The following is a 22,269-nucleotide window of genomic DNA, read 5'->3' on the forward strand; positions in this document are numbered from 1 at the left end:
CAGTGCACCTCTTTTGTGGAACCATGATCGCTAAGGCAAGATGATTTCACCTTGTAGACAAGACCAGCATAATCTGTCGATGCAGTGCGGACCTGCGACTCACTGTTTAAGAAAAAAGGAAGAAAAGAACCTCGGAACACGGATCCCTAAACACAAGTCGGTTGAAAAGGAGCTGTTAAGCTTTTAGAAATATATTTTCTACGACAAGACTGCCCAGTTTTTGTTGATATTTATGAACGTTTCTAAAAAGTTCCCGCCCCTAAAAATTGGCCAAATTATTTCCTCATGATGGGTAACAGCCTCACCAGTTAGCTGACACATCCTCAGCTGCACCTACCAAGGTCTCTAACGTGCGATATCGCACCCTCTCAGGGGTGGTACCAGGAAGTTCTCGAACCAGGAACCCCACTGGCCCTCCTGGTTCCCCGGGTGTCCCAGCCTCTGTCCCAGGGGTGCTTTCCGCTGGAGCTGGCCTGGATGCCTGGCTGTCCGACTTGACCTTCAAGCTCTGCGATCCAGTCTGCAGACCTGGGGAACGTCCTCTGGCTTTCGACAGGAGCGCGGGGCGGCCGAGTCGGCTTGTTCAAGGGAAACTACGGCCGGTGAGGCGCTCCTTGGTGGAATCAGTGTGTTCATGTGAAGCCAGCGCGGCAGAAGAACCGGAAAGTTCCTGGGGAGCAAACTCTGCGCCGGCCGCTTCATACCACGGAGCCTTTGGAGGACGACAGGTGGATGGACTGAATCCTGATGGCCAACGTCCTCTGTAAGTCCTGGAGCACATCCTGGCCCGTCCCTTCGCCATTTCTGTCATAGAGGAGCTGCTTGAACGCTTCGTTTTCGATGAGGACCATCATGTTTTTGAGAAAGTAGCCTTCGCAGTATGCAGAGAGCTCTGTGACTCCCAGGAACTGTGGGGGCGGGGAGGGCGGAGAGGAAGCAGGATGGTTATGCTTCTGGGATGCTCCTGATGTCCCGCCCTCTGCCGACCCCGCCCTTCAGAGGACCGGAGGCCACGCCCCTGCTCCCTGCCCTTTTGGGGATCTGTTTTCCCCACAGAAGGAGGAGGCAGACCAGAGAGACACTGACTTCTGCCATGCCATTTAGGAACCGCCCCACCAGGTAATTCTGCAGCCCCCGAGGGGCCTATAAAGCTTGACAATTTTATGAGTGAGTGGGCTTCCGTCACATACGAGTTCACTCCTGGAGATGGGAGAGATCTTAGGAGTGTTGTTAGTCCTTCCGCATGACCCTTGCTCTCGGAGTCACGGAGGACAAAGCCTCATTCTATTGGTGGAAAAACTGAGATAGCTGCCTATCTCTCATTCTGTGGTCACAGAGAGCCCTCAGCCTCTTACCACGTCTGGTATTTGCTTTGTAGATGAGTGTGACTTGGTACCAGTTAGTGGACAATAATAAGCATAAGAAACACATTTATAGCACTTGGTCATATTATGCAATGTGTTGCTATACCAGCTTACCTCCGCACAACTAATTACTGACAGAACCGGGACCGGAGCTCTCATCTCCTAAACCAGAGGTCGGCAAACTACATGTCTGTGTTTTAAATTGGCCCCCTATTTGTTTTTGTAAATAAAGTTTTATTAGAACACAGCCACAACATTTGCTTACATATTATGTATGGCTGCTTTTATACTAGAGAGCACGAATTAAACAGGTACAAACACAACCGTAGGGCCCGCAAAGTTGAGAGTAATCATCTGACCCTTTTTGGAACATGCTTGCCGCTCCCTGCCCTAGAGTATAATTTTTTTCAAAGACAGACTGTGTCTTACTAACTTCTTACATTCTGATGAATCTCGGTCCTAGTAACTGATACATGGTCAACAGACACTAGTGAGTGGTGAACGAATCCCCTCGCTTCCCCGCCTATGTTCTTTCCATCATAGTACACAGGCGGGTTTGCTGCATTATCTGAGACTCCACATGATGAGTAAGCTCGTTTCTTTTTTTCTCAAATGGAGGGGCACCCTGAGAGGGTCCTCGGAAGCTCCAAGGCCTCTTTTTTAAGACTGGAAAGTTCAGGATAGCTTTGCTAGGAACGACAGGAGGGGCTTCTCATCTGTCTAAACTTCCACATCCGCCTCAGAGGGACAGATGAAGCGGAGGCGAGACTGCCAAGGTCTGGCTGACGTTTGGAGCACAGCTGAGAGCATCTAAATGCCTGCATTTCCTGGGGTTCCAAGCAAGCCGTTTTCTTGCTTTTCCACCTCTTTTACTGCACCAGCCTCCGCTGGCAGCAACACAATCCACACGCATGTGCTCACTGGTGGGTCACAGCGTCATCGCATGGGGAAGCGGCGCACAGCAAGGGCAGGAGGTGGCTGGCTCTGCCCGGTCCCTCATGCAGACATCACAAAGGGAAGACGTTTATGCTGGAAACACTCCAGGGTGGGACTTGGAAGGCAGAGATGCAGCCCAGCTTGGAAAGGTACACACTGAAAGAGACCCTTTCACCGTCACAGCAGTTCTAAGCCTGAGCCCCAGCTGGGGCTGGCTTTGCGTGGGGCTACATATACAGATTTATTGTGGTTATCTAAAAATATTTGTATATTGTGGTACTGGGGATTGAACTCAGAAGCAGTCTACTTCTGAGCTACTTTTTATTTATTTTTAAATAAAACTTTTTACTTATTTTTATTTATTTTACTTTTTACTTATTTTTATTTATTTTACTTTTTACTTTTTATTTTACTTTTTATTTATTTTTAAAAATAGAGTCTCATTAGGTTGCCAAGAGTCTTGCCAAGTTCCTGAGGCTACCCTCAAACCTGAGATCCTCCCGTCTCAGCCTCCTAAGTACTGGGATTACAGACATGCACCAGCACACCTGGCTATGGGGTTGCATATTAAATAAGATGTTTGACAGAAGCTTCCTGCTAAGGAAACTGAAGGTATTAAAACAGAACCCTTTGAAGCCGGGCGTGGTGGCGCACGCTTGTAATCCCCGCGCTTGGGAGGCTGAGACAGGAGGATCGCACAGGTTCGAAGCCAGCCTCAGCTACTTGGTGAGGCTCTCAGCAACTTAGTGAGACTCTATTTCCAAATAAAATATAAAAAAGGTCTGGGAGTATAGCCCGGAGGTAGAAAGCCTCTGGGTTCCACCCCCAGTACCACAAAAAACAAACAACAACAACAACAAAAACAAAACAAAACAAAACCAAAAAACCCCCAAAACAGAACCCTTCGAAGGTGACAGACCGTGGAAAGGTCATTTGTGAATGTCACGTTTATGGGGCAATTTGAGTGGCCATGGCTAAGGGAGGGTTTCTCTGGATGCTCTTCTGCTAAGTAATCAGTTCAAGATTAAAAAAAAAAAAATTGCTTGTGTCTTGAGAAACCAGATCCTCGAACCTGCAATCCCCAATTTCAGCCTCCCAGGTATAGAGATTTCAGACATGGGCCACCACACCCAGCTATGGCAAAGATTTTTTTTCTTTTGGTAGTACTGGGGGTGGAACCCAGAGGCTTTCTACCTCCGAGCTATACTCCCAGAGCCATTTTCTATTTTATTTGGAAACAGGGTCTCACTAAGTTGCTGAGAGCCTCACTAAGTAGCTGAGGCTGGCTTCGAACCTGCGTGATCCTCCTGTCTCAGCCTCCCAAGCGCGGGGATTACAAGCGTGCGCCACCACGCCCGGCTGTATGGCAAGGATTTTAAAAGATGATGTGGTGGGGTTCTCAGCATAGGTGCTACACATTGAAGGCTGCCTTAAGGCAAAAATAAACCTTTTTCCTGGGGAGAGCATTCTATCAGTTGTTGTTCTATGAGCTGTAGATGTGAGGGCATATGTCCTGAGTTCCAGTTATAGAAGGACATTTCGTTTGTTTGAAAGGACTTCCCGATCTTAACTGGTTTCATGGTTTCCTCCTAGCAATGGTGAATACCCTGTGATCGGCACAAGAAACAGAACTAGGGGCACCTGGACCGATGGTCTCACGTCTCTTGGTCTAGTTTGAATCCAATGAAATAGGATGAAATCAGCGGTTCCTGAAAGCTGGGTGACACCCAGGCCGACGTCACCCTGGGAGCTGGTTCAAAACACAGCTTTCTGTTCCCTGTAGGGACACTGTGGTGTGTAGGGAGGGAGGCATGGGCATTTCAAAAGCTCCCCCAGGAGATTCTGATTAGGAGCCAGGTGTTAGGTCCCCCTGACAAGGTGCTAAACCTGTCCCCTGCCTTGGTTGCATCTGAGAATCACCTGGAAGCTTTGGAAAAAGTCCTTTTCCCAGGGGCAGACTTTACTGGTGTGTGGTAGGTCCTAGGCACAGGGATTTTTCTTTTTTTTCTTTTTTAGACCTGTCAGTCAACTTCATTTCCAAATAGAGATCCCTATATAAACTAAGCCAGTCTATATTAAATTTTGTGGTATTAGTTTTCGTCCTCAACAAATAAAAGGGAGATGTAAATACTGTATTTTGCTTGATGAAACTTAATTGCGAAATTTCATCTTCTTTTGGAACTTTTTTCCTGCCGCATTTGCTGCTTTTTCGGGCGTCTAAATAACTAACGTGCTGCGAGTGTTGAGAACAATCTAGGATCTGGTTCTCACCCCGAACTATGCATCACAACCAGGTGGAGGGCTCTGAAGCCAGAGAGGGCCGAACCCCGCCCAGAGCAGCAGGTTCAGCAGGTCTGGGGCAGAGCTTGACCTTCCCACTTCTTTATTTTTAGATTTGTATTGGTCTAATGTGGTCATACATTGACCAATCAAAGTGATGCTTTCATACCTGCTCCCAACATCTCCCGGCGTGGCTCCCGCCTCACCTCGGGCAGCTCTCACCTAGCATAATGTTCCCTATTTCTGTCCACTATCCTGCAAGTGACATCCTTTTGCTCCTTATGGCTGAGTAAAACCCCACGGTGTGTAGAGTCCACATTTTCTTTACCCACATATGTTCACAGACACCTAGGTTGGTTCCATAGTTGGGCTAGTGTGCATGGGACAGCTATAAATTCGGATATCCACGTATCACTGTAGTATTCGTTTCAGAAAACATTTTAGAGGTCTTAGGAAAGAAATTTTTAGAAACTTACATTTCTAACACTTTCCCTGTTGACGCCCCTGGACTGGAGACCACACTTTGAGAACACGGTTCTAGAACCTTCCACCCAAGCTAAAATCCATGTCTGCTTCACCCAGCAGCAGAGACATCAGCTGGGAGCTGTCAGAAACGCGGAACCCAGGGTCCACCCGGGCTCGGATCAGCGTCTGTGTTGTCATCCATGTGCACAAAAGACCCGAGAAGCCCGAGCTAAGAGCAGCTCTGCTTTGAACGCCCGGGCTCTGGAGGGAGGATGGCGAGGGGCTTGGGGCCGACACCCCGACATCTCGCCATCCCGGTGCACACACGCTGCGCCTGGGCTGGAAAGCTGGGGCCGGGCCCTGGCGCGCCTGCGCAGGCGCATCGGTGGGCGGGCTCACCTTGGCGTGGTTGTAAATATCCACACAGTTGTCCGTGTTGATGCTCTTTGCACAGATGATCTCGCAGTGTCGCTGCAAAGCCTCTAGCTGGAAAAACTTAGCGGCGGACAGAAGCTGAAACTCAGGAGAAGAGGCTGTTAGAGGCGGGAGGAAAGCGAGTAACCGCGAGGGGACAGCCATCCTCCACCGAGGGCCCAGCGAGGGGGCAGGGAACGGAAGGGGCCGCAGATTAAAGCACGGAGATGACGCAGGGGAACGAGGCGCTGCCGGGAGGACGGCGGGGAGGACGGCAGGGCTGGGAGGAGTGACCCACACCCACGCCTGGGCAACCACAAGGCCAGAACTGTGTCCAGAAATAAGGGCGGGCAGTATAACGCAGCAAGATGGAGATCGCCTTGGCCCTCCCTCTCTTGTCTAAGTCTCCACGCAGATGGCAGCTCCCAGCCCATCCATCTCGACCCTCTGCGACGTGTCCCTCCGCCCTGCCCGGCTTACGCTGCCTCACGGTTCTCCTTTCTCAAACCATGGCCCCAAGGGGGCACCTGCCTCCCTCGCCGGAGCGCAGGGTCTGGGTTCCTGTGCACCCCGCTTTATTCCCGCCCAGCCCCGTGTGTGCAGGCTCTGGGGAGGGGTCAGGGGGTTACAAGTCCGAGCTGGAGGGGCCGAGGGAGGGCAGGGAGGGGCCTTCCTGTATGTTCTCCACGGATCCCCACATTTAGTGACTTATTGCTGCTTTCTAGGGAAAAAAATTACTCAGTGCACCCCCTGGAAATCCATCTTAAGCGAATACACAGAAAGAGGCAGGGAGTATTTGCATTCAGGTATGTCTGTATTTTCCCTCCAGCAAGAGCCCTAGCTGAGGGCAGCTGCTCAGGCTGGACGGAGATCAGTCATCTGTTAGTGGCTTTTGCATCTTGGGAGAACAGCGGTGTGGGTTGAGGAAATGCTTTTGGAGGATGTGATGCTTTTGCAAATGACTAGAGAGAAGAAATGGTCTAGGACACTTCCTGATAATGCTGTTAGAACCTGTGCCACGTGGGAGCTGGCATGGGCCTCGATTTCTCAGCAACCCCGCCTAACCTCAGCCAGTTAACATCTGGGCTCATGAGGGTCCAGGGCAACCACAAGGCCAGAACTGTGTCCAGAAATAAGGGCGGGCAGTATAACGCAGCAAGATGGAGATCGCTGAGGGTCCAGGAAGGGCTGGGGCTGGCACCCTCCTGCTGCTGGCCTTCCAGGAAGGGCTCCAGGAGAAGTCCCTCTCAGCCCCTTGAAGGACCGTGGAATCGGGTCTGTCAGCTGGAAACCTCCACCCCATGAACCTCAGCCCAGCCCCCAGGTGGCCATTGATGAGCCGCTGCTAACCCCAGGACGGGCTAAGGACAGGGCATGCCCCTTACCTCCATGATCTCGTTGTTTTTGATGAGAAGCGACTCTGGGCCTCCGTAGTACAGATACTGCATGACCAGCTGGGAGGAAGGGAGAACACAGTGAGCCTAGTACCTGTGACACTCGACACATCTTCTGAGAGCCGTGGAGCCCGTGGTCCATGTGAACCCATCTATTCCATTGGTTCACAGCGGGAGTCCCACATGGAACAGCTTTTCCTGTTAGCACACTGGAGTCTGTCTCCCTGTGGTTTCCAGACCCTGGTTCCGCATCCACCCCTGGGACCAAATCCATCCCATGCTTGGCTGCTCACCCTGTACCTGTGCACCACAATCACGGGGTGGCTCCTGCCTCCCAGCTGCCAGGCTGCATAGGTGTGGCTTCAAGGACCCGCACCAGCAGGACATTGCTCTGGCAACACGGCCCACTTTGACTCAGAATCTCCTGTGGCAGTGCCTGAAGGCCACTTTGGGAAACTTGACAAGATCCCAGAAGAAGCCAATGGGGTACAGGGTTTCCATCTACACCGATGGTGATGTGAGGGGTTTGTGCAATATTGCACAACTACTCAGGTGTCCTTTATCACGTGACTCGTGATGTTTGAGCAGCGGGCAGGGTTCCAGTGTTGCAAATGGAACTCTAGAGTGGGATGCGGATCATGGATGTGTCTGGATTTGCCATCAGCAGCTCCCATGACAACCGGGTTCAATTTTAGGTGGTGTATATACTCCCCAGTTTGCCCCAGTCTCCTCCAATCCCTATCGTCTCCCACCTATTTGCTTGATTAATCAGCTTTACCTGCCTGGCTCTAAGGCTGCTGGGTTGGCAAAATCTGTAGATGGATTAGATCCCACGTTTAGGCACTTGTAAAGTAAGGAGCTCGGACTGGGCTGCCCGCGACGGTCCCTTCAGGCTCTGACATTCCATGATCAATACAGGACAGTGGCTAAGAGCAAGGGCCCTGCCTCGGTTGGTTTCTGATCTGGCCCTGTGGTTTAAAAGCTGGATGATCTGAATTAACTAAGACTCTGTGCGCCCCTGTCTCATTATCTATAAAGTGGGGATGATCCGACTCTTGGAGTTATGACGAGGACTAAGTGAGTCACTGTGTGTAACAGGCCTGGCAGGTGCCCAGCAAGCGCTCACATTAGCTCCGTATGGTCCTCAGGGTAAGAAACCTTTCCAGGTGCTTGGAGCACTGGCCGCCACTTTCTCCCCAGGCCATTGAGACTTCTGTTGCTCCCGATCTACTTTTTTCTGTGACTCTTCTTCCTCCTCCTTCTCCCCTTCCCTGACTGTCTGTATGTCTTTCTCTTTTGATACTGGGGACTGAACCCAGGGGCATTCTACCTCCAAGCTACATCCCCAGCCCTTCTTATTTTTTATTTTAAAACAGAATTTCAAGTACCTGAGTTTTAATTTTTTTATATTACTCATTAGCTGGGCACTGTAGCACCTGCCTGTAATCCCAGTATTTGGGAGGCTGAGACAGGTGGATGGCAGGGAGATGCTGTTTCAAAATAAAACATAAAGTCGGGCGTGGTGTGGCGCACGCTTGTAATCCCCGCGCTTGGGAGGCGGAGACAGGAGGATCAAGCAGGTTCAAAGCCAGCCACGCTGGCTTAAGAGACCCTGTTTTTTTTTTTTTTTTTTTTTTTTAAAAAAAAAAAACAACCTATAAAGTAGGTCTGGGAGTGTAGCCTGGAGGTAGAAGGGCTTCCAGAAACCCCAGTACCACCAAAAAACAAAACAAAACAAAACATATAAAGGGCTGGGGAAGTAGCTTAGAGGTAGAATGCCCTGGGTTTAATTCCCACAACCCCCGCCAAATATCCAAACACACACACACACACACACACACACACACACACAACCATTTAGGTATACAGTTTTCCACATATTCACAATATTGCACAATTACTAGCACAAAATAATTTTTTTGCAGTACTGGGGATGGAACCCAGGGGCATTCTACCTTCAAGCTACACCTCCAACCCTGTTTTTTGTTCTTTATTTTGAAACAGGGTCTCACTAAGTTGCAAAGGGCCTCACTAAGTAGCTGAGGCTGTTTGCGAACCGTGATCCTCCTGTCAGCCTCCCGAGTGCTGGGATTACAAGTGTGCGCCACCACACCCGGCTCAGCACAACATAATTTTATAATATTTTCAACACCCCTGAGGAAAACTACCAATTAGCAGTTACTTCTAATCCCGCCCCCAAACCAGCCCTGACAACCACCATGGAATTACATATTCTGAACATCAGACATAAATGTGCAGAAAAGAACCGGGCGTGGTGGCGCACGCTTGTCATCCCAGCATTCGGGAGGCTGAGACAGGAGGCTCGCGGTTTTCAGACAGCCTCAGCTACTTAGTGAGGCCCTTTGCAACTCAGTGAGACCCAGTTTCAAAATAAAGAATAAAAAAGAGGGCAGGGGGTGTAACCCGGAGGTCAAATGCCCCTGGGTTCCATCCTCAGACCCTCAAAAAAAAAAAAAGTGTAGAAAAATATCTAGTAACACGTGCTCTTTTGAGTCTGGCTTCTTGTACTCAGCACAATGGATGTTTTAGAGCTCACCCCCGTTGCTACATTATCAGCCATTCATTCTCTTCTGAGCCACACCGCATCGTACAGATGGAGAGACCACACTTTGTGTACATGCTCATCGGCCAATGGGCATTTAGGTTGTTTCTGCTTTGGGGCTAGTATATGAGAACTGCTGCTATGAATGTCTGAGCCTCAGTTTCTTTTTCAGATGCTAGCTGCCGCTCTGTCTTTCCGCCGCCTCCTGGTGGCATCTGCCTCCTATGCTCTGACCACTTCCTACCTCTGGCTTTTAGTCAGAACCTCCCCCACTTTCTGCCCCTTGTTTTTGTCCACACTGACCCCTCTGCTATGTCCTTCCCTGGGCTCCCTCTCCTATTCAGCCCCCTCCCCTGGGCCCCGGCTCAGAGGGCACTGCCCTGGGAAGCCCCGATCTCCTCTACCTCCCTCTTGTGGGGCCAGGATGGCAGGGTTCCTTCACACCAGAGCATGAGGATGCAGACGTTTTATCCATCGCTGCATCCCGGTGCTCAGCGTGGAGCCTGTCACGGGGCACAAGCGAGGTGCCATGGTGCACCTAAACCATAAACGTGAATCCAGCCCCTGCCCTTTGCGTTTGAGTCTTCCTTGTATGGCTCCCGGCAGTCGTGACCACCTGCCTGTCACGGAGATGACTCAGGGACGGCAGCTGTCGTTGTTCACCCTCCCTTCTCCGTCCCTGCGTCATAAGCCTCCAAAACACCAGGTTAGCGCATGCTGGATCCTGGCCTTATTAAAATCAATTTTTTATTCCCCTAGCACCTTCCTTTTTATAAAGGCCAAACCAATAGCAATGACAAGAGCCATCATAACATCTGACCTCAAGCCGGGGCCTCTCCCTTTACCAAGTGCTTTTCGATTACGGAGTCTCATTTTTTCAAGGTCGAGCCGTGGACGTGCCAGGCTGCTCCTTAGCGGGTGGAGGTCCTGGGGCTAATGGAATTTAAATTGGACAGCCCCAGACCACCGCCAGACTCTCTCCTGTAAGAATTGGGAAATGAGCTCTGATTGGGCCGAGGGGCCTGTTTCTGGGGTTGTTTTTCTTGGCAGCTGCTGATCTGCATGAAGCAGGGACCCGAAGCGGGGTCTGCAGCCTCGCGGAGGTCCTGGCTTCCAGGCGCCGCCTCAGCTGTGGCTCTTGTCGGCGTCATGTTGAGCAGTCCTGGGGGCCGGGGGGAGGAGGAAACCTGGGCGTCTCCTTTGCTTATACTTTTCTCCCAGCTTCGAGGCTCCTGGGAGCTTCCTTCTCGCGTTCAGCCTTCCTTGGTCTATTTCAAGGCACAAAGGAGGCTTTTCTTCCTTTATGGGGAGGGGGTGAGCACATGGACAAATCCCTGGGGCCTGTTAAATCATCCCTTCCCATTACAGCAACTTGAGGCTAATGTGGCCAGGAAACCTTCCCTAGTCGAAAGCGATTACAGGCTCGGGGAGTCCTCCAAGCCCTCCTGACCCAGGTAGGTCTCTCCTTCAGCGAACTTGCTTGGCAAACATTTATTGAGTGCCTAGTAGGAGCCAAGTTCTTAATCCAGAAACTGCCCCAATTAGTCCCAGGCTGACTGGCACAAGGGCCCCATTCACAAGCACGGGGGAGCGAGGGAAGCGGGTGTTTTTCTGCCTCCAGCTCCAGTTCCAAACTCGAATGGGCTGTGAGATTCTTTCTGCAGGGGGTGACCAGGGATCCATGGGAGGGAGCTAGTGAAGAGGACAGGCCTGGTGTTCACCAGGCCCTGTCTGAACCTCCGCTCTGCCAGGAGCAGCGGTGGGGAATCGGCCACTTACTTCTAAGAGCTGCCCGGTAGGGCAGGAAGTGGCCACCGAGGACATGGCCTGCACTGGTCCTCGGGGTGGGGTCCTCGGGCCAGCAGCATCCTCATGGCCCAGGGTTCTTATTAGAAATGGGAATTCTCATGTCTGCAGAGTCAACTCTGGGAGTGGGGCCCAAGAATCTGTATGTAAGGTGTTTTGACAAGCTTACTTGTCTGCAGGTGATTCTGACACTGCTTAAAGGTATAACTCACATCGGTTGTACTTGGGGAGACAAGGAGGAGGGGGACTTTTTTGCGGTACTGAGGATGGAACCCAGAGGCATTCTACCTCTGAGCTGCACCCCCAGCCCTATTTTTCTTTCTTTTTTTTTGTGGTACTGGGGGTGGAATTCAGAGGCTTTCTACCTATGGGCTATACTCCCAGACCTTTTTAAAAAAATATTTTATTTGGAAACAGGGTCTCACTAAGTTGCTGAAAGCCTCACTAAGTAGCTGAGGCTGGCTTCGAACCTGTGCGATCCTCCTGTCTCAGCCTCCCAAGTGCAGGGATTACAAGCGTGCGCCACCACGCCCGGCCCCCCAGCCCTATTTTGAAACAGGCTCACCTGGAAGATGGGGTACTTCACATAACCAATCTCTATGCAGGTGCTGTCGTTCGTGGGCTTGCTGGAGAGGAGTGCTTTGAACCTGCAGAAGACACAGAAGAGTGATAAAGAGTCAAGCTTGTTCCCACTGCTGGCAAAACCTCAGTGCTTCTCATGGCAGACAGCCTTGATACCCTGACTCCAAAATGCAGCCAGGATGCAGCCACACATTGATTGGCTTCCTACCTTCCTACCTTCCTTCCTTTTTTCTTTCTTTTTTTGTGGTACTAGAGATGGAACCCAGGGACATTCTACCTCTTGGACCTATTTTTTATTCTTTATTTTGAAACAAGGTCTCACTGAGTTGCAAAGAGCCTCACTAAGTAGGTGAGGCTGTCTGCGAACCACGATCCTCCTGTCTCAGCCTCCTGAATGTTGGGGTTACAAGTGTGCACCACTACGTCTGGCTTACTTTCTTTCTTTCCAAAAAATGCCAAACAACACACAAAACAAAACAAAACAGAACCATTACATCCTTTCTCAACCAAAGGACTGGGAAAGAATGAACACCTGTAAAACCCATTCACCTTCCAGAGCGCACCATGGGCACCACGTCCGCTTGAGGCTTTCCTGAGCTTGGGCCATGACTTCTTCCTCGGGTGTCCAGGGAGCTGTCTGATGCTCCTCCCTGCTCACACAAGCTTTGCTCCTGACGGCAGGAGTGTCCATTTCTGTCTCTGTGTCTCCCCCCAAGCCTGTCTGTAGGGGCCTGAATATTGTGGGCACTTGACCCTCTGTCTTGGGCTTAAGTGCACTTTTCTGCTCATCCTCTAAGCAACAAACTCCTCGAGGGTAAAGACCTTATCGAAAAAACACACCGATCCTCAAAACATTTAGGAATAAGCTGGAAGTGCCTCTCTTCTTTTAAACTTTTTTTTTTTTTAATGGTACCAGGGGTTAAATCCAAAGTCATTCTACCTCTGCGCTATATCCCCAGCTCTTCTTATTTTGAAATAGGGTCTTGCTAAGTGTTCAATAAAAGGACAACAGATGAGGCTCCATAGCACAGAGAAAGCTTTAATGCAAGCCTGGGAGGGAGTCTCCCTTGGCAGAGCAGAAAGAGCCACCCACACAGTCTAGGGTGAGCATTTTATGGGGTGAGGACAGGGGAGGGGTCAGTTTATCAAGAACTTAATTGAAGACTAGTAGAGATAGACACTGATTGGTTCAAACTGGCGCAGCTTTCAATCCTTTATTATCATATTGGAGCATCAGGTGACAGTTTGCGGTTGGGACAGTGCAAAGGAACACGTGTCAGGCACCTTCCTGGGGGTGTCTGGTGGAAAGCAGTGTTATAGGTAGAGAAGGGTTCGTTCTTTGTGGGTTTCCTGTTACATTAGATCAGAGAAAGAAAAATTCTAGCAGGCTGTTGCAGGCTGCCTCTTACACTAAGTTGCTAAGGGTTTCTCATTAAATTACTGAAGCTGTCCTTAAACCTGTCTCACCCTCCCAAGTATTAGGATTACAGGTTTGTACCACTTCACCCAGCTCATTTGCAAACTTTTTTTTTTTGTAGTACTTGAGATTGAATCCAGGGGCACTCTACATCTGAGCTACACTATTTGTTAATTAATTAATTAATTAATCTTTGTGGTACTGGGGATTGAACTCAGGGACATTCTACCTCTGAGCTATAGCCCCAGCCCCATTTTTTATTCTTTATTCTTTTTTATTTTTTGGTGGCACTGGGGATGGAACCCTTCTAGCTCCGGGCTACCCTCCCAGACCTATTTTATTGGGAACAGGGTCTCTTAAGCCAGTGCGGCTGGCTTCGAACCTGCGTGATCCTCCTGTCTCTGCCTCCCAAGCGCGGGGATTACAAGTTTGTGCTACCATGCCCGGATTTATTCTTTATTTTGAAACAGCGTCTCACTAAATTGTGGGGATTACAAGTGTGTGCTACCACGCCTGGCTTTATTCTTTATTTTGAAACAGGGTCTCACTAAATTGCGGAGGACCTCACTAAGTAGCTGAGGCTAGCCGTAAACCTGTGATTCTCCTGTCTCAGCCTCCCAAGTACTGGGATTATAAGTGTGCACTACCATACCTGGCTCTTACTTTTGTTTGTGAAACAAGGTCTCACTAGGTTAATGAGACTCTCACTACTTGTTGAGACTATCCTTGAACCTGCTATCTTCCTGTCTTGAACTCCCTAGTACTGGGATTACAGGCATGCGCCAACATGCCTGGCTTTTTGTAAACTTTTAATTAATTAATTATACTGGGAATTGAACCTAGAGGCATTCTACCTCCTAGCTACATCCCCAGACCAATTTTATTTCTTATTTTGAAACAGGGTCTCACTAGGTTGCTGAAAGCCTCACTAAATTGCTGAGGCTGGCCTTGAACTCTGATCTTCCAGTCTCAGCCTCCCAAGTACTGGGATTACAAGTGTGCACCACCACGCCCAGCTTGTAAACTTTTAACTTTGAAATAATGACAGACTCACAGGAGAGTTGCAAAGAGAGGTCAGTGAGGTCCTATTTCCCTTCCTTAGCTCCGACAGCGCTAACATCTTCCACAGCCCAGGTACCTCTGTCACTACTCAGAAACTGACAGTATTGACCCAACCTGTCATTAGCAAGAACATGCGAGGAGAGCATGCCTTTCTCACGGCAGCAAAGCAGACATCTGGGGTTTGTGTTTGGTTTGTGGGGGGCTCTGGAGGATGTTTGGGGGGAAGTCAAAGAGTATTGGCACTTAGCAAACTTCCTAAAAGGCTTTTGTTTTGGGTTCCTAGAGAATTTTGAGGCTGATGCCAAAGTCTTCCCTGACACATGGAGAGCCTGCCTTTCTGGGCTTCAGGTGGTATTGTGCCTGGGCACCCAGCAGAGGGAGCCAAAACCCAATCCATGCTCTGCTCATAAAGCTCTGCCCCTGGAGGAAGACTCTATTTGCCAAAAAAAGGGGTGCCTTGTTCTAGGTTGCACAAGAACAACCTAGGGTACCCTGTACTTTGGAATTGTTGGTTTTGAGACAATAGTCTGTTCAGTGAAGATATCATCAATACTGAACTTCAAAAACACAATGATAGCAATAGTGGTGGTCATAATTTGGCTAATCGAAAAGCCAGCAATACGTACCTTGGAGAGGCTGTAAACAGCAGCACTTTGTGAGCATAAAATGGTCTTCCTTCTACCAGAAAGGTAACGTCAGACATCTCTTTATTGTTGAGAAAGTGGGGATCTAGAACAGGAAGGGAGAGAAGGGTGGCGTTAGTGGGAAGAAGGGAGAGGTGTGGATTCCTGTCGCGGACAGCGCAAGTCAGAGCAGGCAGGGGACCGCGGTGACAAACCAGTCACTGGCGAGACAGTCACCAAAGGAGACCTGTCCACAGACATGCAAATCACAGAGACCCAGCCTGTCATCGGAGCTGCTCAGAGCTTATCTGTGGTTTAAGTGGCACCTCTGTGTTGAAGGCTTATCCACAGACAGATTCAGGGGACTTTAAGAATATCACCAGCAAGCCGGGCGTGGTGGCACACGCTTGTAATCCCAGCATTCGGGAGGCTGAGATAGGAGGATCACGGTTCATGGACAACCTCAGCTACTTAGTGAGGCCCTCTGCAACTTAGTGAGACCCTGTTTCAAAATAAAAGAATAAAAAATAGGGCAAGGAGTGTAGCTCGGAGGTCAAATGCCCCTGAGTTCCATCCCCAAACCTGGAAAAAAAGAAAAGAAAAGAAAAGAAAATCACTGGTGTGGTGGCGCACACTTGTAATCCCAGCATTTGGGAGGCTGAGACCGGAGGATCACAGTTTGCGGACAGCCTCACCTGCTTAGTGAGGCCCTTTGCAACTCAGTGAGACCTTGTTTCAGAGTAAAGAACAAAAAAATAGAGCTGAGGGTGCAGCTTGGAGGTGGAATGATCCTGGGTTACAACCCCAGTACCGCAAAAAATAAAATAAATAAATAAAAAATAAATAAAAAAGAATGCTGTTCACCACCTCTGCCCCTTCTACTCAGGGCTCAGTGGCCCCCATAAAGCAGCTACATCCTCATCACCATGTTATTCCACGTGAATCAGAATCCAAGTCCTCCTCCCCAGCCAGTGCCCTGTCCTCATCTCTCATAATAACAAAGACGATTTAACTATTACGTACTCTCTGAGGCCCAACTCAGGACGCTCCAGGCCCTGCGTAAAACGGCAGGGGCCACATTATTTCCACCGTGCACTGGTGGAGACTGAGGCACACAGAGGTTACAGGGACTCGAGCCGGTGCCAGCGATGGGTGAGTGTGGAGTGGCCGGGATTTGAACTCATGCATTCTGATTCAGTGGGCAGCCTTGCCAAACACATGGAGGCGTCAGTTTTCTGCCGTCTCAGCCGTTTAGCCTGAGGCTCCTGCAGCTGTTGGTCTGTAGGTGTTGCACTCTGAACTGGGGGTAACTGCACTGCCCACTAGTTTCTGAGGCCATGCCCACCCAGGCAAAAACAAGGGGGCTCTCGCCCTCGTGGGGCTTGTATTAGGTCGCGCCTCCTGTGGATGATTGTGGGTTTTTTTTTTTTTTTTTAGTATTAGGGACTGAACCCAAGCGGGTTCATTCTACCTCTGAGCTACACCCCCAGCCTTAAAGGCAGTTGCTTAGGGTATTCTTCTCTCTCTTCTCTATCTTTTATGTCTTTAAAAAAAAATTTTTTTTTTTTTTGGTGGTACTGGGGTTCCTGGAAGCCCTTCTATCTCCGGGCTACACTCCCAGACAATTATATATATATATATATATTTTTTATATATATATATATTTTCAATATATATATATTTTTTAATATATATATATATATATATATATATATATATATATATATATTTTTTTTTGAAACAGGGTCTCCTAAGCCAGCATGGCTGGCTTCAAACCTGTGCAATCCTCCTGTCTCCGCCTCCCAAGAACGGGGATTACAAGTGTGCACCACCACGCCCGGCATTCATTTCTATCTTTAACCAGCCCCCACTTCTGCACCCCAAGTTGTTTGAATCTCCTACCACTAGCTCTTCTTATCTTCCCTCCCAGAATTCATTGCGATAACACAAGACTGAACTACAAATAACAATCAGGCTCGTGCTCGGAGGCTCTCCACGCTCCCCACCACTCCCTGTCGTCTCTCACACCAAACCCGGTTCACTCATTTATATGACCTGCCTGGACTTGCAGAGATGTCAGTTTATTTTTATTTTTATTTTTTGCGGTACTGGGGATGGAACCCAGTGGCATGGTACCTCCAAGCTACAGCCCCAGCCCTATTTTTTAAAATCTTTTTATATTTTGAAACAGGGTCTCACTGAGTTGCAAAGGGCCTCGCTAAGTAGCTGAGGCTGTCCGCGAACTGCCATCCTCCTGTCTCAGCCTCCCGAATGCTGGGATTACAAGTGTGTGCCACCACGCCTGGCCAGAGATGTCAGTTTGAGACTCTGATTCTCACTCCCTGGTCATACTTACCTCTCCCTTATAGCAGATACCTCAGAACCATTACTTGGCAACCTTTAGTTGTCCCAGCTTGAAAGGCTGTTTTTAAGATTCAAACCACTGCGTGCTAATAATGATACGATGCCGTTTCTCTTTCACATTGTGACCTTCAAGCCTCTCGGTTCTGCTTTCTTTTCTTTCTCTCTTGGTGCTGACCTTGGAATTCTAACCCTAACTCTACCCCTGAAAACTAGGCGCTTTTCACTGCCGGTGAAAACAACCTCAGGAAATTCAGGAGAGAACGCTCCCTCCTCGGAGCTGCCACAGGAAGCAGACTTTCTGCTGTACCACTGACACAGCCTTGCAAACCTTCCCTGTACTGAGGGTGTCATCAGGCCTCGGGGAAGCGCTCAGTCTCTAATGCCTGCTCGTTTGATTGGCCTTTTCAATTTGCTGTCCCGATCATATGCTGATCAACACCTGTTTCCTGCAAGGTAGAAATACTCAGGACGGCGGCACATCCCAGTTTGCTCATACACAGGAATCTGTACGTAACCAGGTAACTCTGTGATTAAGTTATGGAATTTTTCATTTTAGCCCAAAGCCTTGTCTCATTTAAATTAACAAGTTATTTCTGACAGGAACGGAAATACTTTGGACTAGTTCCACGAACTCAGCCTTTTAACTAATTCCAATGGGCACATTAGTGCTTTTGCTACAGGGGAGAATTTTCAGATGATACTTCCATCTCTCAAATGTTCCCTCCTCTTTATCGGAGAAGGAAACAGGCAGTAGAAAAGTTCCCAGCCTTTGTAGGAAACGGAGGCCCTTCCATTTAATATTTTAGAACACCCCAGACAGCAAGGGGATTGGCCCTTGAAGCAGCCTCAGAGCAGCCTGGTCTTTCTCTGCCCCCCCCCCCCCCAGCTCTGGCAGCCCTGGATCCTTTTAATAAACCTGGTGCCCGGTGGACAGATTTCTCCAGGAAAATCTAAGCTGGTCCTGCTGGACGTGCCGTTTCGGCTTTGGGGGGACCTGGCTTCAAGTTCCAGCTCCGCCCAGTACTGATACTGAGGTTGTAATGTGGCGTGGGCCACGGTGCTGCCTGCTGGGGTGGCCTGCGGGTTATTTGGATGGCAGCTCGCCTGTGTGGTTGAGCTGGCTTAGTGCAGGTGTGTCCGAGGAGAATAAAAGTGATTACTGCCGCTCTGCTGGGATTTCAGAGCACCCAGCCTGTGAGCTCAGGAGAGGCCCCCTCGTGTTTCGTGTGTGTGTGTGTGTGTGTGTGTGTGTGTGTGTGTGTGTGTGATCCCATATCCTCCTAGTTCTCTATAGAAGGATTTCGGTTAGAGGGCACACCTGGCTCACCGCTGTCCCCTGCTCATTTCTTCTGAGACAGGAGGAGGACCTTAGAGGGACAGTTTGGGGAGAGCTGCCACGCGCAGCCTGGCCTTCTGCACAGTCTCCCTTGCACAGGGGCGTGCATGGGTCAGAGGGCCTCCGTGGTCCCCAGCATCTGTGACTTGAGTGTGAAAGCCCACTTCATCCAGGGGTGTGGCACAGGCATGCCCTCCCTGCCCACGTTCCCAAGGTGGATTCTCCAAAGCGGTACCGAATAAGGGAGACACTCTGGTCTCCGCCTGCTAGCCTCTCCTACCCATCTCTCAAAAGTCATCAACCTTCATTCTTTCAGAGCATTTGCTCCCCGTGTGCCCAACACCACAAGAGGCACCCCGGGCGGGCGGGCGGGCGGGGAGCCACTCACCCAGGCGCGAGGTCTGCTTCCGTTTGATCTCCGTCAGCTTGGGGATGGGGTAGGGCCCGTAGCAGTGTGTGAAGATGACGCACAGCTGCTGGCTGATCACCTCATTCTGGGGAAAAGAGAGAGAAGCTATGTTATGGGCGGCTGTGGACGCCAGGGCTGTGTTCCCACAGGAAAACATGAAGGATTCCATGGGCATCCATGAGGGATTGGCCAGAGGACACATTCAGTTTACCCTGACCGCCCGCCCAGGATGACTCGATCTGCATCCAGTGTGTCTAGCGGCTTCACTGCTGAAAGCTGAGAAAGTCAGGATGGGTTCTTCTGCCCTGCTGTAATCATTTACTACCCACCAGAAAGCAGGTTTCTGTAGCTCACAGGAAAAGTAAGTTTTAAATCTCAGAGCCCCCTGTCAACAGCTGCAAGCTCCGGAAGCAGCTCGTTGGCCCGAGTCGCAGGAAGCAGCTTTCGGCCCTGCAGCGGCGCCTTCTGCCAGTGAGACAAGCTCCTCCATCAGCTCTCCTAGGAACCAGGCTCTGGGGCTGAGGCTTTTCTGGGTCCCAGATTAATCAGTTGAATCACAGCCTCCAAAAAGGGGTGCAGTTCTGCAACCCCCAAATTCCAGCTGCCCTTGATTGCGCGGGAATGGGGGACCCCGTTGTGATCGCCTTCGTCCTTAGCATTTTTTTTTTTTTTTGATGGTACTGAGGATTGAGCCCAGAGGTATTTTACCTCTGAGCTACATCCCCATCCCTACTTTTAAGATTTTGCTTTTGAAACAGTTTCACTGAACGGCTGAGGCTGGCCTTGAACCTGGGATCCTGTCTCAGCCTCTCCAGTACTGGGATCACAGGCATCGCCACCACGTCCCCTTGTCTCACGTTACATTACTTTTTACTCGGCAGAGGGGTTGAAATGAAGGGCTAAAAATGAGGGTTAGAAAAATATTTGCAGTGGCTATGGTATGGATAAGTGTCCCTCCAAAGGCCCACGTGGTAAAGGCTTGCTCCTCAATCTGGGACACTACTGGGAGGTGAGGAAACCTTTATGATTTGGGACCTAATGGGAGGGGTCTGAGGTCCTTGAGGTGCACCCAAGTGGTAAAAAAAAGTTACTAAAATGGAAGCCCATGCATCCAGGCAATTGCCTGAAGCAAAGGTCCTAAGTCAGGCAGGTCGTAAGTCGTAGTTTGCTCAGGAATTTCCTGCAATTGCGACTCTCTGTGCACTCCAGTTACTGATGCTGCTGATGCTGCTGACAGACCTGACAATTTCTCCTAACTCGGCTTACCAGGGTATCAGCTAGAAGTGAGCACTGCCACGTTTCAACTTCTGCCAGCCCGCCTGCCTACCCGCGCCCTTGGTTCTATAAAATGAGAGAGCTCCTGCGGTGCTTGGGGCTGGAGTTTTTCCGAAGCTAGCCTAAGTTCGGCCCACCGATGTAATAAACTTCCTCTTTTCCACCCTCACTGGTGTTGGGTCAATGACACCAGAGAATTTCTGCCGCACGTGTTAAGGGGATGAGGCGACCTCGCTCTGCTCTCCCTCCTTGCTTGACAGTGGCCACAAGGTGAGTCCTTTTTCTGCCTGTGCCCCCACCATGCTGTGCTGCCTCCCCACGGCCCCACAGAGATGGGGCCACCCGGCCGTGGCCTGACCGTCCAAAAAACCTTTCTTCTTTTGAGTTGATTACCTCAGGCGTTTTGTTACACTAACAGAAAGCTGACTAACCATGATATGTGTTACGTAAGAAAAGTAGGTTACTACACAGTTGGCACCACTTGTTTTTGGGAAATAATATCCCCTAAATGTCTAAAAGAATAGAACGATACCTTTGAGAGAAATGACTTTTTTCTCATTTTATTGCATTTTCTTACAACGAGTGAATATTGCTTCTGTAATAAGATTAAAAAGTGCTATTTTGGATGTTAAAGCATGGGCTTGGGACCACTAGTGATGCCGGAAATTTGAGTGTCTCTTAAATCGCATTCATCTTGCCCCCAAGGCAGCAAGATTCAACGCACCACGTGCAAAGGAAACCCAAACTCTTTGATTAAAGCGGATAGAACGCAGAAGGTACAGTGTCATCCCAGGCACGATTCATAGAAGGGCAATTATGGTGGGGGGAAAAAGGGCTGCACTTCAGGGATGCTGCCGTATAAGCAAAGGGCGTTCGCCACTCCTCTCATTTAACCAGAGCAGTGACTGGCTGCCTTGAAGCTGAATGCGGCAGTTCTCAGAGTGTGGCCCCCGGCCCGGCAGAGCCACTTGGGAGCCTGTTAGAAGAGTAAATTCTTGGCTCTCACTCCAGACCTCTGGCTCAGAAACTTGGGCGAGGGGCCCAGGAAGTGATATGTTCTACTCCTCCCAGTGCAGATGCTCCCTGAAGTTTGGGCTGAGCATCCAATTCCTTCCATCTGAATCCTCACCACGCCTGGCTGCAGTAGCATGGCTGTACTCTCACCCCTGGGCCAGAACATGCAATTAATTAATTAATTTATTTATTGTGGTGCTGGTAATTGAACCCAGGGGCACTCTGCCTTCGAGCTACACCCCCAGCTCGATTTTTTAAAATTATTTATTTATTTATTTATTTATTTATTTATTTATTTATTTATTTTGGTGGTACTGGGGTTCCTGGAAGCCTTTCTACCTCCAGGCTACACTCACAGACCTATTCCATACTTTTTTAATTTTTGGAAACAGGGTCTCTTAAGCCAGCACGGCTGGCTTCGAACCTGTGCGATCCTCCTGTCTCCGCCTCCCAAGTGCGGGGATTACAAGCGTGTGCCACCATGCCCGGCTTTATCCTTTATTTTTGAAACAGTCTCACTAAGTTGTGGAGGGCCTCACTAAGTAGCTGAGGCTGGCAGCGAACCTGAGATCCTCCTAACTCAGCCTCCCAAGTACTGGGATTACAAATGCACACCCCTATGCCTGGCAGAACCTGCATTTTAACAGGTGCTGCAGGTGATTCCATGCAGGCAGAATCACAGACCCCCAAGACCGTGGCCCCAAACCCCGGGGCTGTGGGTTCCGTGAGCTACCTATCCCATGCCTGTGATGGTCACTTTACAGGCTAAAAGAACCATGTAAGGGTGACCGAGGCTACTGCTTTGGCTGTCTGGGCTGCAGGAATGAAATACAGGAACTGGGTGGCTTGCAGACAAGGATTTATTCTCATAGTCTCAAAGCTGAGACGTCCTCGGTCAAGGTGTGGGCATACTCACCGTGTGGCGCAGGCCTTTCTCACAGGTGGCTATTTATTTTCATTTTTTC

At 49.8% G+C, this 22,269-nt stretch overlaps 1 protein-coding gene across 3 annotated transcripts in view; it reads right to left on the reverse strand.

Moving 5' to 3' along the window:
• Positions 1–698: 698 nt before the first annotated feature.
• ABTB3 (ankyrin repeat and BTB domain containing 3) overlaps positions 699–22,269 on the reverse strand; it is a gene marked incomplete at both ends in the record, with an annotated part of 299,674 nt that continues 278,103 nt past the window's right edge. For all 3 annotated transcript variants that reach the window (XM_080705135.1, XM_080705134.1, XM_080705136.1), the window contains 6 exons: positions 699–908; positions 5,445–5,558; positions 6,845–6,913; positions 11,788–11,869; positions 14,910–15,012; positions 18,995–19,100. In XM_080705135.1, the coding sequence (XP_080561261.1) occupies positions 699–908; positions 5,445–5,558; positions 6,845–6,913; positions 11,788–11,869; positions 14,910–15,012; positions 18,995–19,100 (684 nt within the window). The remainder of the gene's footprint in view (positions 909–5,444; positions 5,559–6,844; positions 6,914–11,787; positions 11,870–14,909; positions 15,013–18,994; positions 19,101–22,269) is intronic.

This window comes from Muscardinus avellanarius (genome assembly GCF_963383645.1).
Source record: "Muscardinus avellanarius genome assembly, chromosome: 11".
Taxonomy (NCBI): domain Eukaryota; kingdom Metazoa; phylum Chordata; class Mammalia; order Rodentia; family Gliridae; genus Muscardinus; species Muscardinus avellanarius.